We start from the raw sequence: 16183 nt of genomic DNA, 5'->3' as shown, positions 1-16183 counted from the left end.
AGTGGAAACCACCACCAGAAAATCTCCCTAGACTTGGCATAAAGATTTGGCAAAAATTTGGCAAAAATTGTGTTTTTTTTTCCCAACGCTGGTCTTCAAGATTAGCGATTTGATTCGCTAAGTCAATGTTTACATCGACTTTTTACGCTAATTTTCGTCTGGCGGAGTCCAAACGGTCTTCTCGCGCCCAAAGTTATCTTAAAAATCACCTTCAAGTCATCTTAAATAAGTTCTACACACAAAATGTATTACATTTCTCAGACTTACCTGTTAACATTATAAATAATGACTAACTGTTTTGTGATGTAGCGTGCAGATACTGATCCCAACGGCAAGCGCTCAACGGTTGATCTGCTGTTGCTATGGTTACCACCTCGGCTGCCCGGGAATTCTTTTCTGGAACTATGAAAAACTACGCGCTCTTTCTGTCTGACTTCAGTGGTTACTCGTTATTCAAAACATTCGAAAAAACGTTCCTTATGTGAGATGTAAAATTAAGCGTTTTAATACATTCATGAACATTTTAAAAGAGCATGCAGTCAATTTGTAGGCCAAATCTCGACCGTTGGTTCCCTCAACTATTTTCAATTGTAAAAAAATTAACCAATTTCTGATGGGTTTCGTTATTATAGGCTAGGTACAAGTAAAAGAAACCTTCACATTTTGTTCTACAACAACAAATAATACACATTTAAACTGCAAATGTGCATTTTGAAGGCACAGTTCTGATTAAATGTACACTGTTAAAAAAAAGAGATAAAATAGGGTACAATGAACTGTATTCATATAAAGGAATTTTCCGTATTGATTTTTATTTTGCATTGCTATGTGTTTTAGAGCTAAGGGAAATATCTGTAATGCATCTTGGCAGGAAATGATCAGTGCACTTTCCATTTTTTTTTTTTTTTTTTAATACAGTGTGTGTTGCTTACAACTTGCCATAAAGTACTAGGCTACACGTGTCTGAGTCATCAAGCATGTATTCTTGCATCCTTCCTAGCTGTTTCTTCAGTAAGAAGAACATCATGAGTCCAACTATTCTTTCTACCCTGTTGTGTTGAAGATGCATGCTGCAATTCACATCTGCAAATCATCATTTCATGCATGTGTACACAGTGAGAGACAAATTTCTGTGACTCGTCTTGGATCGATTCTTGCCCGAGGATGCCGGTGTTTGCTCAAGCTGGAAAATCTAAAGTTGCTCAGTTCAAAAGTGTAAGAATCTATTTTTGGTTTATTGTGGTCTGGTTCACTTTTTTCAACAGTACTGTTTGGGGCGGTTGCATTGCACTCTCGACTTCAGTTACATTTGGCGTTGACCGTGATCGGCAGAAATAAAAATAAAAAAAACCCACAGTTTCGGAAACCAAAAAGCTAAAAACACCCACACAATCCTGTGGAAAAAGGCCTTAGCATAAATGTGAAAATATCTATATCTGCACATCTGTAGTTTCACAACATATTTCTGTGAAAAACATTTTGTTTAAGCTCGATCTCACAAAATGTGCTGACTCCAACAGGAGTACAATAAACCCAATAAACAAGGTTTACTCATTCCTTCCTTGCTGGTCAAAAGACCAGTGTATGTTGTGTTTTAGATGCTAGCATGGTAAACTACAGACAACCGGCCTTTCCAAACCTCTGAACCATTAAGACTCTATCTAAACCAGCAAAACCTTCTGCTCCATTAACTTCACCACAAAGACCAACTTGGTAAACCAGTTTGGTAATACTGGTAAATGGCAACATATCAGCACTAAAAAAAGTTCACACTAAGCTGGTATATATAACAGAACTTGGAAAATTGTGTAAGAGCAAAACAACTATATCTAGATCTGTTCCAAATTATTATATAAATTAGATTAACATTCAGATCTAGCACTCAACTGGGTGTTAAACAAGGTCATGAGAAAGATTTATGATATACTGATAGGACTTCTCAGAAAAAGGACACACTTTCGACAGTTTATCCATTAATGACCCAATTTTCGTGGAATAACTGCAAAGAAGCGCCTGTTATCTCTTTAAAATCACTGATCATACCTCGAATGTGGTTTCTGCTGGAGGCTGCTTCACCTCAGAGCTTCAGGATGTAGAAATTAACCATGAAATGGCAGAAGAAACATTACAAAACACAGGAATTGGTAGCAATTAACAGTAAATAGTTTGCATGTATAGTAGTAAGTGTGCTGTACTTGAAAAAGTGTGCATTGAATATTTATAAAGTTGAGATACATGTACAAGGAATATTAGCTATTGAATTAATAGTAAAATTAATAATGCTTTTTTAAATGTGTAGTTTAAATATTCTTCTTACACCTGTGAAAACAAACAGCAAGTTACCATTGTGACATGCCCTACAGTACATGGGCATCTATAAAAATCAAATAAAAACAACAAAAATCAATAAGTCTAAGTCATGCATCAATTTTTAAGAGGGGAAACAAGTAAAAAGATAAAAATGCGTTAATGAAAATTAAAATCTGCTCTTAAAAAAATGTATTTTCACTCCTTTTATACAATGAAAAATGTTTGGATCTAAAAATTATAAATTTAAACTAAGTCCAAATACTTCGTATGTCACCTTCTATTAATTATACTAATGACACATAAAATATTTTTTTTAAAGAACAGCATTGTTATTGTTAGCTAAAACTTTACAAAATAATAAAAATTAGATGAAAAATGTAAAGGTAAAAAACTAATTAAAAACTAAATGAAATAAGTTTAAGTACCAAAATGAATTAAATGAAGTAATAAATCTGAATTAAAAATAAAACTATATAGAAAAACTTAAAAATGACAATTTTTTACTAAAACCTAAAATGATATATATATATATATATATATATATAATAGACAAAGTAAATATTCAGGCAAATATTCAGGACTCAACAAAAACCCACAGACCCAGTAATATTTTTATTTAATAAAACTAGGGCATGGTTTTTGTCCCTTCCGACCGAAGCAAAACCTGGAAACTTCCACAATTGCTCAAAATAATATCACTCACACTCCATTATAACATCTCCTCAGCTTCACGCATGAATATTTCCCCTCCTGAAGGGGAATCCTCGGTTACAGAAATCACAATCAATATGCATATTAACCAGAGGCCTGCGGTCTTCAATGAGGTCCTTAACGACTCCAGTCAAAACTGATATATTACAGAATGAGATCACTTAGAGAAAGCGGAATTTAATAAGGAGAAGGAAAAGTCTGAGACACATTACTTTCATTTCTTTTATTTGTAAAGCTCATGCATGTATAATGGATGCTTCCTTTCTTAGAATTACAATAAAAGAAACGGTTAGAAACTGAAACCATATTTGCAGCAGTTTGCAAGATATGTTATGAAAAATCTTTCAAAGATGTGATATTTAACTTATGCTGGATGATATAAATGAGAAACTTAGTGCAATATCATGCATACAGCTGCACCTTCATGGGTTTAGAAGTGACAGTTTCTCTTTGAAAACAATCAGAGCTGCACTTGGAGATTATTAACAAGATATAAACAACGCCTGGGGCAAGTTGTCACAAGGTCAATATCTCAGTAACTTTTAAAGTCATGTTCAATTTAAAAAACTGTTTTTAGTTTTATTTTGGCCAAAATATATTCCAGAATTGCACACAAACCGCATTGCAATCATTTCCCAAAATGTAACTTGTGTGGAATTTTTACGAGGTCTGTAAAGAGGAGAAAATACTGTATCAGGGAGATCAATCTCTCTGTTCGTGATGTCTGAAAAATAAGAAAACAAATATGTCGGGGTTTATAGGAATGCATCTCTGAGAGGAACTGACCGTCTTCAGAAATGTTCCAGTGGCATTTTCTTTTCCTCTTGCCGCCATAAATTGCATATTAAATAAGTGTTTATAAGCCTTTGTTTACAGCGGTAACCAAGGAAACGCTGTATCGCTGCTGTTCCATAAGCGCCACCTGCTGTCAGAGAATAAATCTGCATTTTCATTCAGTCCGTCTGCTGTTTTTGTTTTGTGCAGGTGTCTTATGTAGCATAATTTCACAAATCTAAACTCAGACCATTTTGTTTTTGCTTTAAATCTTGAAATTATACAATCTAAAAAAACAACTGCTCATGCTACATACATGTAGCACTACTGTCTTTTCAAAATAAATGAAAAAATTAAAACAATGTGTGTTAGTGTGTTTACAGGTAGGCCTACATCTCAAAAAATAAGAATATCATGGAAAAGTTATTTTTTTGTAACTTATTTCCAAAAAATGAAACGTTCATATATTCTAGATTCATTACAAGTAAAACATTTCAAAAGTTTTTTGTTTTAATTTTGATTATTAGAGTTTACAACTCATGAAAGTCAAAAATCCAGTCTCTCAAAACATAATGAATCTAGAATACAGGTCAAAGTTTAACTTTTTGAAATGTTTAAAAAAAAAAAAAAACAATTAAATTTTTTCGAGATGTATATAACTAACTTTTCACAAAAAATAAATTTCACAGTTTTTTGATCCTGACACAATATGACCAGCTAACACTGATTGACTAATATCAGCAGCACATGTGAAAGTGTGAATGAGTACTAGTCATTAATCACTATCATGCTAATTAGATTGTAAGAGCAGGCTGATTGCTATAAAAGCAGGGAAGAAGCACCTCTTGTTATCAGTGGTTACCTCCAAAGAAACACGTGCAGCCATCATCGCTTTCCATCAAAACAGCCTCACATGCAAGAAAAACTGCTATAAAGAACCATTTACCAGATCATCAAGAACTTCAAGGAGAGAGGTTTGACTGCAGTGAAGAAGTCTTCAGGACGTCCCAGAGTGTGCAGTAAGTGCCAGGACCGTCTCCTCCTGAGGAGTCAGCTACAGAATCGTGAAAACTGAACCCTGGGTGTGTAAAGAAGTCAGTGAAGGACGGAGTTGGAAGTGTCATAGTTTGGGGCATGTTTTGTGGAGCAGGAGTGAGCCTCTACAGATTCAGTACATGTTTATCAGAACCTCCTCCTGCAACAAGCAGTTCTTCTCCCAATCAGCCTGCAGCTTTCAGGCAAGACAATGCTCTCGTCACACTGCAAAGCAGGTAACGCAGTTCCTTGAAGCTGGAAACATTGAAATAATGAACTGACCGGCTCACAGTCCTGATCTAAACATGACTGAAAATCTCTGGAAAATCCTTGGCTTTAAAGTTATGGCTACGAAACCCAGTACAGTCACCGAACTATGGAAGAGAGTGGAGAAACGTAGATCAAGATCACAGCAGTGCAGTAGTGTGAGAGACTACTGATGCGCTGAAGTCACTCAAATCAAGGGCCTCGACACTTCCTCCTCATTTCTGACAGCTGGAACCCTCCAGGATTTTGTTCTTTAATACTGATCACTGTGTTTCCACTAAATAAAGGTTTTTGTTGAAATGCCTTGGTTGTTTTGTCAAACATGTTAGTAGGACAGTGGTATACCTACAGCTAGCGATTAAGATGAACAATATTTCAGAAAAAATTCAAGTATTTATAGATTGATTCTAAAATAAGATTCTCTAATTTTGATCTCCACTGTGAGAGTGTGTGTGTGTATATATATATAAACACACACACACACACACACATATATATATATATATATACATAAAGAGTTTATTTGCAAAAACTAAACAAATTAATTAATTTTCATAATTCATGTTTTTTATGATGTTATCAGGTTTTTGTGTTTTATTGTGTTAGCTGTATTTTCTAAGTTATTATTATTTAATTAAAATAACCCAACTGCGGTTTGATTGAGATTAATTGGAATGCAGGGACTTTTGAAATCATCTTCAAAAACAGAGTTATTGGTTTCTGCAAATGAACTCTCTCTCTCTCTATATATATATATGTGAAGAGTTCATTTGAGTTCATTTGCAAAAATATAACATTTTTCCAAAAATCAATTTTTTTTTTTTTTTTTATTGTGCTTTCCAATTGATCTCAATCAAAATGCAGTTGGGTTATTTTGACTAGATAAAAAAATAAAAAAAATAAAAATACAGCTAACTAACACAATAAAAACATGATAACATCATAAAAAACATGATTTTTGAAAATTTGGGAAAAAAAGTTCTGTTTTTGCAAATAAACTCTTCAAATATATATATATATATATATATATATATATATATATATATATATATATATATATATATATATATATATATATATATACACACACATACACATATACATATATATACATACATATATATACATATATATATATATATAAATACATATACATACATATATATATATATATATATATATATATATAGATAGATAGATAGATAGATATAGATATACACAGTATATGTCAACTTTCAGAAAAATAAATTAAATCTGTCAAACAATAAGAGTATCAAAACCTAAATCAACTTGTGGCATCCTGTGTTTTGAGGGGAAAGAGTAAAAAAAATTCTTTTATGAAAATCAGAATCAGGGCAGTTTTCCTAAATGATGAAAAATGTTTGAAAGGCGGGTTGAGTGATGTGGAAACTCCTCAAGTGTGTGTATAAAAACACTTAAGAAGCGTGGTTCAGTAGTCTCCCGAGGTTTCTTGAAGACATCACACTCAAACTTGCGCAATCAGGATGCCGTCAGCTCAGAGTAAGTGCAAGTTCCAGCGACCGGACGGATCTCGTGTGCAGACGCAGCTCTTCACTTTCTCTCTCTCACTTTCTCTGCAGACGCAGCTCTCTTCCTGTCTGCCGTACTGGCAGTGTTCATCAGTCTGGTGGATGCGGTGCCTGTCTACAGCGGTCTGGCCGAACTATCCGAAACATCTGGGGACGAGGTTCAGGACGTGGATGGAAAGAGTCCTCTGAGCGACCGGCAGAAATGGCATCTGATGGCCAGAGATCTGCACAGAGACGTCAAGACGCTGCGAGACCAGCAGGTACGTCTCAACACACACTAATGAAAAGATGCTTTGTGTTACTCAAACTAACTCTGAGCTCCTCCATCTGCAGTTTGAGAGGGACTTCAGAGAGATGGTGAACATGACGGCGTATGAAGGAGTGAGGGTCAAAACCCCTCTCCTCAAACCCTCTGACGGCTGTCTGTCCAGAAACTTCAGCTCAGTAAGCACACACTTTCTCTCAAATCACTGCACTTAGGGTTGATTCACGGCTCTTTGTTCATTTAAAAGAATGCCTCTGTGCCCGAAGCTGATTTCAAACTAGTTTATTCAAATTTTAAAAAATTTTTATTGTCCCTGTAAACACTTTTGAACATTTTCTAATGCATTATGAAATTAACATGAACAAAAAAGTTTTTTTTTGTTAACATTTTATAAACATTAACAACGGTTAATGATGTAAAAATACTATAAATATTATATTAAATATTTATAATATTATATTGTTTATTAATATATTTTATATTTATATTAAATTACATTATCACATCATATTTTAGCATATATTTTTGATATTTTTATTATTACATTTTATTTTTGTTTTTATTTATATTATTATATTTTGAAAATGTACAAAAAAATTGTTAACATTTTATAAACCTCATCAAAGTTTAATGATGTAAAAATACATTATAAACTATATTTATGCTAAATTACATTATATTTTATCATGTTTTTATTTTTGATATTAAATTATATTGTTTTTATTTATATTATTATATTTTGAATTTTTTTTAGTTCATATTAGCTAATGGATTAAAAACAGGCGTTATGAATATATATATATATATATATATATATATATATATATATATATATATATATATTATATATATATATATATATATATATATATTTTTTTATACCGTAAAAACTTTCTGAATTTTGAGTAAGATTAAAAGGTATCATTTTGTATCTTTTTTACTCACTATATACTTTGCATACTCCTCATAGTTCAGATAACTATTATTATTACTGTAATAATCAATCAATCAATCAATATAATAAATGTATTAATAATAATATACATATTATTTGCATTATTATAACTATTAAAATAAATGAGTAGATGTGTCCAGCTGCTACTCTCTGCAAACTTTACTGCATTTGTAATGTTTTTTTTATTATACACTCAAGCAAAACATTTTAATAGAAAAGAGTTTTTCCAAAACATTTATATTTGTAAATAAGTAGTGAAGTACATCTTTTCCACAACAGATTTTCATGATTTGAGAAGCTTTATTAGGTCATTATCAAATCAATTTGAATCCAGAAGCAATCGATTTAGTGCTATTCATGAATGTGTTCAATCTCATTCATACGATACAATAAACTACATTAGTAGTATAATATACCCTATAGTTGTAGAAAACTTAGTACAGTATTGGGTGAAGTCGTTTGTTTATATTACTATAGTTGTTATGTTACCACGGCAACTATAGAATTACCACAACACATTAATTCAAGTAATTTACTATAGTATGGTTCAATAAACGTTTTCATTTGATTTTGAGTCAAACACTGAAGTGTTACTAAACGCTCATACCTCACAAATGTTTCAGGATTTGTGCCTGAGCCGCATTTACAGCGTCCTGACCTGGTATAAAGAGAACTGGAGCTTCATCGAGAACGAAAACCTGACCTCCAGCCTGGTGAACGACATCAAACACGGGACCAAACGCCTGCTGGAGGCCATTAACAGCCAGGTAAACACACCTCAACGGCTCCACGGCGCTCCAGCTGACCTCACAGCCATGCATTTGTTAAATGACTGATAAAAGATTAGGTTTAAGAGCACAAACATTGCATTTTTGACAGAGTATTTGCTTTTCTTTGTTTATTTATACGCACCTGCCTATTTGATTTATTAGGAGTTGTGGTGGCATTTCATTTCAAGAGCATAAACATTCAAATATCTGCTAGTTTATAGTTAAAATATTAAAATAAAAATATACAAGTATATTAATATAAAACAAATTATGAAAATAACTAATTAAGATTAAATATATATATATATATATATATATATATATATATATATATATATATATATATATATATATATATATAGTGTTAATGTGTTGTGTTAATTTACAAATTATTAAAAGGAAAGTTGTATGTTAATATTTTCTATTGCATTATGAACTAATACAAACGAATTATTGTTTTTTTTTGTAACATTTTAACAACATTAACAAAGATTAATACGGTTTAATACTAATTAATAATTATATTTTTCATTGTTATACATTTTCTATTATTTATATTATTAAATAATTATTAGTTATTTTATATTTCATATCATTATATTATATATTTATATTATTAAATTACATTATTATTATTAGATTACTTATACATTACTGTATTTTTTATTTACTTAATTTTGATATTAGTATGGAAGCCCATTTCCGTCACTGAATAAAAAATAAAACAATGTAATTAGGACTTTTTATCTCACAATCCTGACTTTTTTTTCCTCGTAATTCCGGCTTCATAACTCGCAATTCCGGCTTCATAATTCGCAATTCCGGCTTCATAACTCGCAATTCCGGCTTCATAATTCGCAATTCCGGCTTCATAACTCGGAATTCCGGCTTCATAACTCGCAATTCCGGCTTCATAACTCGTAATTCCGGCTTCATAACTCGTAATTCCGGCTTCATAACTCGTAATTCCGGCTTCATAACTCGCAGTTCCGGCTTCATAACTTGCAATTCCGGCTTCATAACTCACAATTCCGACTTCATAACTCGGAATTCCGGCTTCAAAACTCGGAATTCTGGCTTCAAAACTCGCAGTTCCGGCTTCATAACTCGCAATTTCCGGCTTCATAACTCGGAATTCCGGCTTCATAACTCGGAATTCCGGCTTCAAAACTCGGAATTCTGGCTTCAAAACTCGCAGTTCCGGCTTCATAACTCACAGTTTCAGCTTCATAACTCGGAATTCCGACTTCATAACTCACAATTCTGAGAAAAAAAGTCAAGTTGCAATTGCCTTGTTTTATTTTTTATTAAGTGGCGGAAACGGGCTTCCATATGTTAGCTATTGCATTAACGAATGAGACTTTATTTTAAACACTTTCTTTTTTTTGCATGTTGAAGCTTGGTCAAAACAAAGCTCATTCATTCTCTGATAACTAGATGGTTACCTATTACCTAAAAAACACATGTAGATTATGGAGTATAGCAGTCATGGAAACCCAGGCTTAACGACTCGTGACAGACTGCCAAAACCTGCCAATCTGAGCTCATCATCAGCTGTTCATGAGCACTGTCACATATGAACACATCTGATGTTTGTTTGCTCCTGCAGCTGCAGATAGCGGACGGAGGGGCGGATCAGATCTCCAGCGCTCCTCTCTCGGTCAGATCCGCGTGGACACGCAAGACCACGGTGCATTCGATCCTGTTCAACTTCACCAGCGTGATGATCGACACGTGCAGAGCCATCAATTACATGAGCAAACGCAAACCTGCGTATCGAGCAAAAGACACGAAGAGACCCGCAGACTGGAGCGCCGACAAGAACTAATTTATTCAACTATTGTTTTTATTTATTGACCATTGCAGTTATTTCTTTCAGGGCAGAATAATTTAATATTTATGAGTCTTTACTTTTAACTTATTGAAAGTTGTGCACCATTGATATTTATAAATGCAATATTTATGTGCCAGTATTTTCTATTTACTTCTGATTTTCACGATACTGAAGATCAGTGCTGATGAATGTATTTATGAACTCGTTTCATTTATTTAAAACAGAATGTGAGAACATGCTGATTGTTTACAATGATCTTCATAGATTCAATAAAAAAAACAAAGAAAACATTTTGTGTGTTTCTCAATGCAATGTTTCTGAAAGAGGAACTTCAGAAAAGTCTTAAAATAACACAAAGCACTGTGTGGACGTGACAGTGAAGTATTTACATCCCAGCACAGAATTCAGATACGAGTCTTCATGGAATCTGTAGTGTTCGTCAGGAGCGTCTTCATCCCCAAAGCAAACTGAAAGACAAAACAGATCATCCCAGTCTCATCTTCAGCAGCTTTCTGTGCTAAAACACGGTGATCTTCACAAAACTCACCTGAGGACTGTGGGCTCAGGCATCCCTGGATCGGCCCCCCGCTTGAATCCTGCGAGAGAAATAAATACATTAAAAAACATGGTTCTACTGATTCCTGAAAAATTCAGAAATGTGAACCGAGAATGTCATGAACTGCTTCAGGTCACATTTCAACAAAAATAAATATAAAAATACAAATATTATTAATCAATAACTACACATATAATTTAGAGTGTGTGTGTGTGTGTGTTTATTTTTACATTTTAAAATTGTAATTTAAGTGTGTTTATATACGTGTGTGTGTCTATACACACTTAAACTACAAATTAAAAATTCAAAAATAATAAATTACTACATAATCATTATAATTAGTTCAATAATATGAAATAAATTTAATAAAATGTTACATTAAATTATATAATTAAAATGTGATTTTTAAATGCATAAAAACTATATAATTATAAAAATTTAATACACACTTTTAAACTGTATAAAATAAATATTTTATTTATAACGACTCAAATTTATATATATGATTTAGCAATTCTATATATATTTTAGATTTATATTTTATTTATTCAATCTAAATTATATATATACAAAGAAAATGAAAGCAGTTTTTCCCCATTGCTTCTGTGCTTTTTGTAATTCCCTTTATTCTCGAAAGTTTTCCTAATTTCTGCAATACTACATTTTCTCATTTAGATCAGCATAAGAGCAAAACAAGAAATACTAATGAATCATTACTATCTAATGTCACTGTGTTTGGTTGTTGTTTTTGCATTACTGTACAAACAATTCCGCATTAGGAAAACAATGAGAGTGTGTTCATTTGGCATTAATAATGTCAATGCAAAAAAGTATTCCTTTTCTTAATGCACTTTAATATTTATGTGTTCTTGACAGCTTTTGTGACATTCAATATAATGCTGAAAAATATATAATATACCTCGGTAATCACAAATGAGAAAAATTATTTTGCAAAATCAGAAAGAATCATTTACAGTATCCATTAGCAAAGAATCCGATGGGTTTTTTAATCAGCCAATCAGATGTGGCCGAACCCTGTGTGTGTTTGGCCTGCAACAGACTCCTCTGAGGGTTTATCTAACATTACTAAATGCTGTAATGCAGACCAGTATCTAGGATGACTGATGCTGCGGTCATACATTGCATCAGCGCCTGAAAGCGCTCTCACTCTCTGTTTAGCAAGCCTGGAGCCCTCGCTCACAGGAACTTGAGTTTCTTCAGTCAATGGGTTCGATTGGCATCATGAAACTGTCTCAGATCCGGAGTCCAGAGTCAAAAAGTCCTGTGTTGCAAGCCTTCCTGTTTTCATCCGATATCGACTGACTAACACAACAAGAGCCTCATGCGAGCGAGATCTCGAAGAATCCAGACGTCAGAGCTGATTCATCTCCACTTTACTTCTTGAGCAACACGCTCGGAGCGAGCCGTGAGGAACGACAGACGCACACACTCTCCCCAGCCCTCTTCTGCTTTTCATATTCAATATTACACACATGCTGGACTCCACTGTGAGGTGGAAACAGTCTTATCCTGAATGCTTTTCTTTAGCCAAATAAACACAGTATATGAATACAAAACACTGATTTCAGCTGAAAGAGAGAGAGAGAGAGAGCTCAGGCTGGTTTAATTGTTGGTTCTTGGTCCAATTTTATCGTTTAAATAATCTTATAGTATAATTATGCTCCACATTTATATATATATTTATTATATTTTTATACATTATATTCATATAATTTAATAATAGCTGTATATTACAGCATATTTACATTATATTTCACCTATTAAATAGTTTTTAAGTCTTTACCATGAATTATTTATATTTATTAAATTCATTTATATTGTATGCTCATATATATAATTCATGTTCATATTTAGAATTATAACATTCTCAATAGATGATACATTTGTATTATATATATATATATATATATATAAACACATAATACAAATACAACATATTATCCATTTATAACAATTATAAATATTAATTATATATATATATATATATATATATATATATTCTTTTTTAATATTTTTATAATAAATACACACACACATATAAGGTAGTCTTTTATAATGTACCATAGATTTTACAATAACTGTATATTATATATAACTTTCATATTTTTTATATTTTACATTTATTTTTGCTATTTATTATATTTTTATGGTAGCCTTGTATTATTTGTATATATTTATATTATATACTTTTAAATATTTACCTGTCTTTTAAATAATTTGTTTTTATAATTGTTGTATGGCATAGATAAATGTCATTTTTAAATAGTAGCTGTATATATATATATATATATATATATATATATATATATATATATATATATGTATATATATATATATATTTTATAATTAAATATACAATTATTATATTCAGCATAATATTTGTATAATCTGTTTTTTTCCGCTGTCCTCCTCCTTCAGAAAGGCTAATGTTTAGACTCATGGGGCTTTTCTGCGTAACAGACAAACAAAAAGCTACAACTTCCTTTTGCATCTCATTTGTCTCTAAATGTTTCCCATCATGCCAAAAATACAGAGGCAGGCAAATTCCTGTGGGTTCTGAAGCCTCAAGAACATTTCCTCATTCACATTTAACACTGATGACGCTGCAGGAGCACAAACTCTGACCCCAAAGAAGAGCACTAACTACAGCCGTGATCATGAGGACGGAGCGTCACAGCGGCAGGAAGTGATGCGGCGCAGACACATAAACTCAACATTAGCCTCTGAAATGATGCAGAATCCCAAACACGCCCTTCATCCTGACAGACTGTCCTGCAGTGACGTCAAATTCTACTCAAAGACCAATGACATTACCAGTAACTAACTAGCAAGACGATATATAATTCAGTTTAATCACATTAGATGAGAACATGAGATGAATTAAAATGAGCACTTATCTAGAGATCAAGCTGCTTGTTAACTGATATAACACCAATGGCACACAGATTATGCCACGGAGTTAAAAAGTCAGAATTGTGTGATACAGGCCTAAACTCGCAATTCTGAGAAATAAAGTCAAAATTGCGAGATATGAACTCGACTTTCTTGCAATTTGGACTAACACTGAGTAGGGCTGTCAAAATGGTTGAAAAACTACATTTGAATATTGCACTTAAATGTTATAAAATTTTGAATTATATTAAAATTTAAAATGCATAATTTCAGTTAGGGTGAAGAAAAGCTTTTGGCTTCTCTCCTGAGGCCACAAGAGGGCGCATCGAGCAAAATATCACTAATGCACGTTTATTCAAAGCATACGATAACATGACTATCCGTGAAAAAACGGCATAATGTTTAAAATAATGTTTATAAACCAATTATAATTAAGTTACTTAACTATAAACAACACAGTATCATGCATGTATGCAGAGTTTAATTTAGTGCATTTTTGATTTAGAAACATGAGATGCAGTGGGATGGGGGAAAATCCCGCCATAAAGTCTCGAGATATGTTTTTTCAAAGTTGAATTTACATTAATTTTACACGGCTTTCTAAACATGCGGCTCTCTTGCGCGAGACGCGAGTGCAACGGTGATAGATGTCCCTCTAGAAAATGCGTTCTGTGTGAACGCTGACGTAAACAAGATCTCCTCCGCACTGATGTTCTCTTTTCCCGCAATATCTGTAATGAACAACGTAGCAACGCCGCATCTAGTGGCTTCAACTGGAAAGGCTGACAAAAACATTAAAATTCAACGACACTTACATCGTCATCGCATCTCGTGCACCACCGATAAAACATCCTGACGCACACCTCAACCGCAACAATGGATTCGAATGTGGATTTTTATTTAAATTCTATGAATATTCAAAATTCGAGAAAAAAAAAAAAACACGTTGACAGCCCTAACACTGAGAAATAAAGTCTGCATTGCAAGATATAAATTTGCCATTCTGAGAAAAGTCAGAATTGCGAAAAAAAATTCACAATAATGCTATAAACTCGCAACAAAAAGTCAGAACTGAGAGATATAAACTTTTGAGAAATAATGTTACAGAAAAGTCACATTTGTGTGATAACTCGCAATCGCAAGAAGAAATAAAAACATGCGCATCTCACATTTATATCACACAATTCTGACTTTATTTCTCATGATTGTGACTTCTGAATTCTGACTTTTCTCAGAAATACAAGCTTATATCTCACAACCCTGAGAAAAAAAAAGTCAGAATTGCAGGATGCAGACGCACAGTTGGAAGAACAAAGTCAGAATAGTGAAATAAAAAGCCGCAATTGCCTGTTTTTATTTTTTATTGAGTGGCAGAAACGGGTCTCCATACTATCTTTACCTAGCATTTACTTAAAAAAAATTGCACACAAAAGAAGATATCCGGAAGAATGCTGGCAACCAAACAGCTGCCGGTAGCCATTGACTTCCATAGTAATTTTCCCTTAGAATGGAAGTGAATGGGTACCATCAGCTGATTGCGAAACTCTCTCTTTAATCTTGGTTCAGGGATCAGTGATACAATGTTCTCCAGTCTTCAGAAATCAGTATAATATGCTGATGTGCTGCTCGAGAAACATTTAAATGTTGAAAACAGCTGTGCTGCACAGTATTTTTTTCGGGTGTATGTACTTATACACATTCATTCGCACATGTACTTAGGGCTAGTCTCTCGCTTGACTTCACTAACTCTTAAGAACGATCATTAACTGGTGTTTGTCTTATCAAACGCTAAACATGTTTCAGAAGCCCATCTCAGGCCTGATATGAAGACGGATCAATGCTGATGACGAGGTGAAGTCGCGGGTTCGAGAGGATTACTGACCCAGGTACAGCACGGTGGGGATGAAGCCCCAGCGGATGATGAACTGGCCGCACTGGAACACCTGCTGCAGACGCTGCTTGCTCTCTTTGCTCAGTTTGGCCATGATTTCACTCAGATTCGCTCAAAGATCGTCTCTGGATCCGACGCAGAGCGGTGAAGGGCGCAGGAAGCACGTGTATGCCGTAAAGTGTGCGGCGGCGTCGTTCCCACGGCTACAGTTTTGCGACAGTCGCCAAAAAAAGCGCCACGCTGACATCTAGCGGCCACACTGAGACATCAGGACAAAACATGTACAATGTAGAAAATATTTTTATTTTATTTTGTTATGAAAAATGCGTCATTAACACCAAATTAAATATCA

The 16183-nt window shown here is 33.4% G+C and overlaps 2 protein-coding genes across 2 annotated transcripts; one reads left to right on the top strand and one right to left on the bottom strand.

Annotated features, from left to right (window-relative positions):
- The first annotated feature begins 6498 nt into the window (after positions 1-6498).
- il6 (interleukin 6 (interferon, beta 2)) lies at positions 6499-10761 on the top strand. The gene is made up of 5 exons (XM_019073058.2): positions 6499-6618; positions 6699-6907; positions 6981-7091; positions 8491-8634; positions 10247-10761. Exons 1-5 carry the CDS (start codon positions 6603-6605, stop codon positions 10463-10465), a joined length of 699 nt encoding a protein of 232 aa, XP_018928603.1. The 5' UTR covers positions 6499-6602; the 3' UTR covers positions 10466-10761.
- LOC122140694 (mitochondrial import receptor subunit TOM7 homolog) lies at positions 10445-16044 on the bottom strand. The gene is made up of 3 exons (XM_042745345.1): positions 15823-16044; positions 11019-11067; positions 10445-10938 (listed from the first exon to the last, which is right to left on the bottom strand). The coding sequence occupies exons 1-3, from the start codon at positions 15923-15925 to the stop codon at positions 10923-10925; spliced, it is 168 nt and encodes a 55-aa protein (XP_042601279.1). The 5' UTR covers positions 15926-16044; the 3' UTR covers positions 10445-10922.
- Between the last annotated feature and the right edge of the window lie 139 nt (positions 16045-16183).

This window comes from Cyprinus carpio, chromosome B19 (genome assembly GCF_018340385.1).
Source record: "Cyprinus carpio isolate SPL01 chromosome B19, ASM1834038v1, whole genome shotgun sequence".
NCBI classification, from domain to species: domain Eukaryota; kingdom Metazoa; phylum Chordata; class Actinopteri; order Cypriniformes; family Cyprinidae; genus Cyprinus; species Cyprinus carpio.
Note: the sequence above shows the minus strand (reverse complement) of the source record. Positions and strands in the feature narration are given on the sequence as shown.

Excerpts from the sequence above, each read along its gene's own strand:
- LOC122140694 (XM_042745345.1), bottom strand. The coding sequence starts at position 15,925 with ATGGCCAAACTGAGCAAAGAGAGCAAGCAGCGTCTGCAGCAGGTGTTC. Across the intron at positions 11,068-15,822 it reads CCCCACCGTGCTGTACCTGG|GATTCAAGCGGGGGGCCGAT; the intron begins GTCAGTAATCCT and ends TTTCTCTCGCAG.
- il6 (XM_019073058.2), top strand. Across the intron at positions 6,908-6,980 it reads AGACGCTGCGAGACCAGCAG|TTTGAGAGGGACTTCAGAGA; the intron begins GTACGTCTCAAC and ends CTCCATCTGCAG. Across the intron at positions 7,092-8,490 it reads TGTCCAGAAACTTCAGCTCA|GATTTGTGCCTGAGCCGCAT; the intron begins GTAAGCACACAC and ends CAAATGTTTCAG.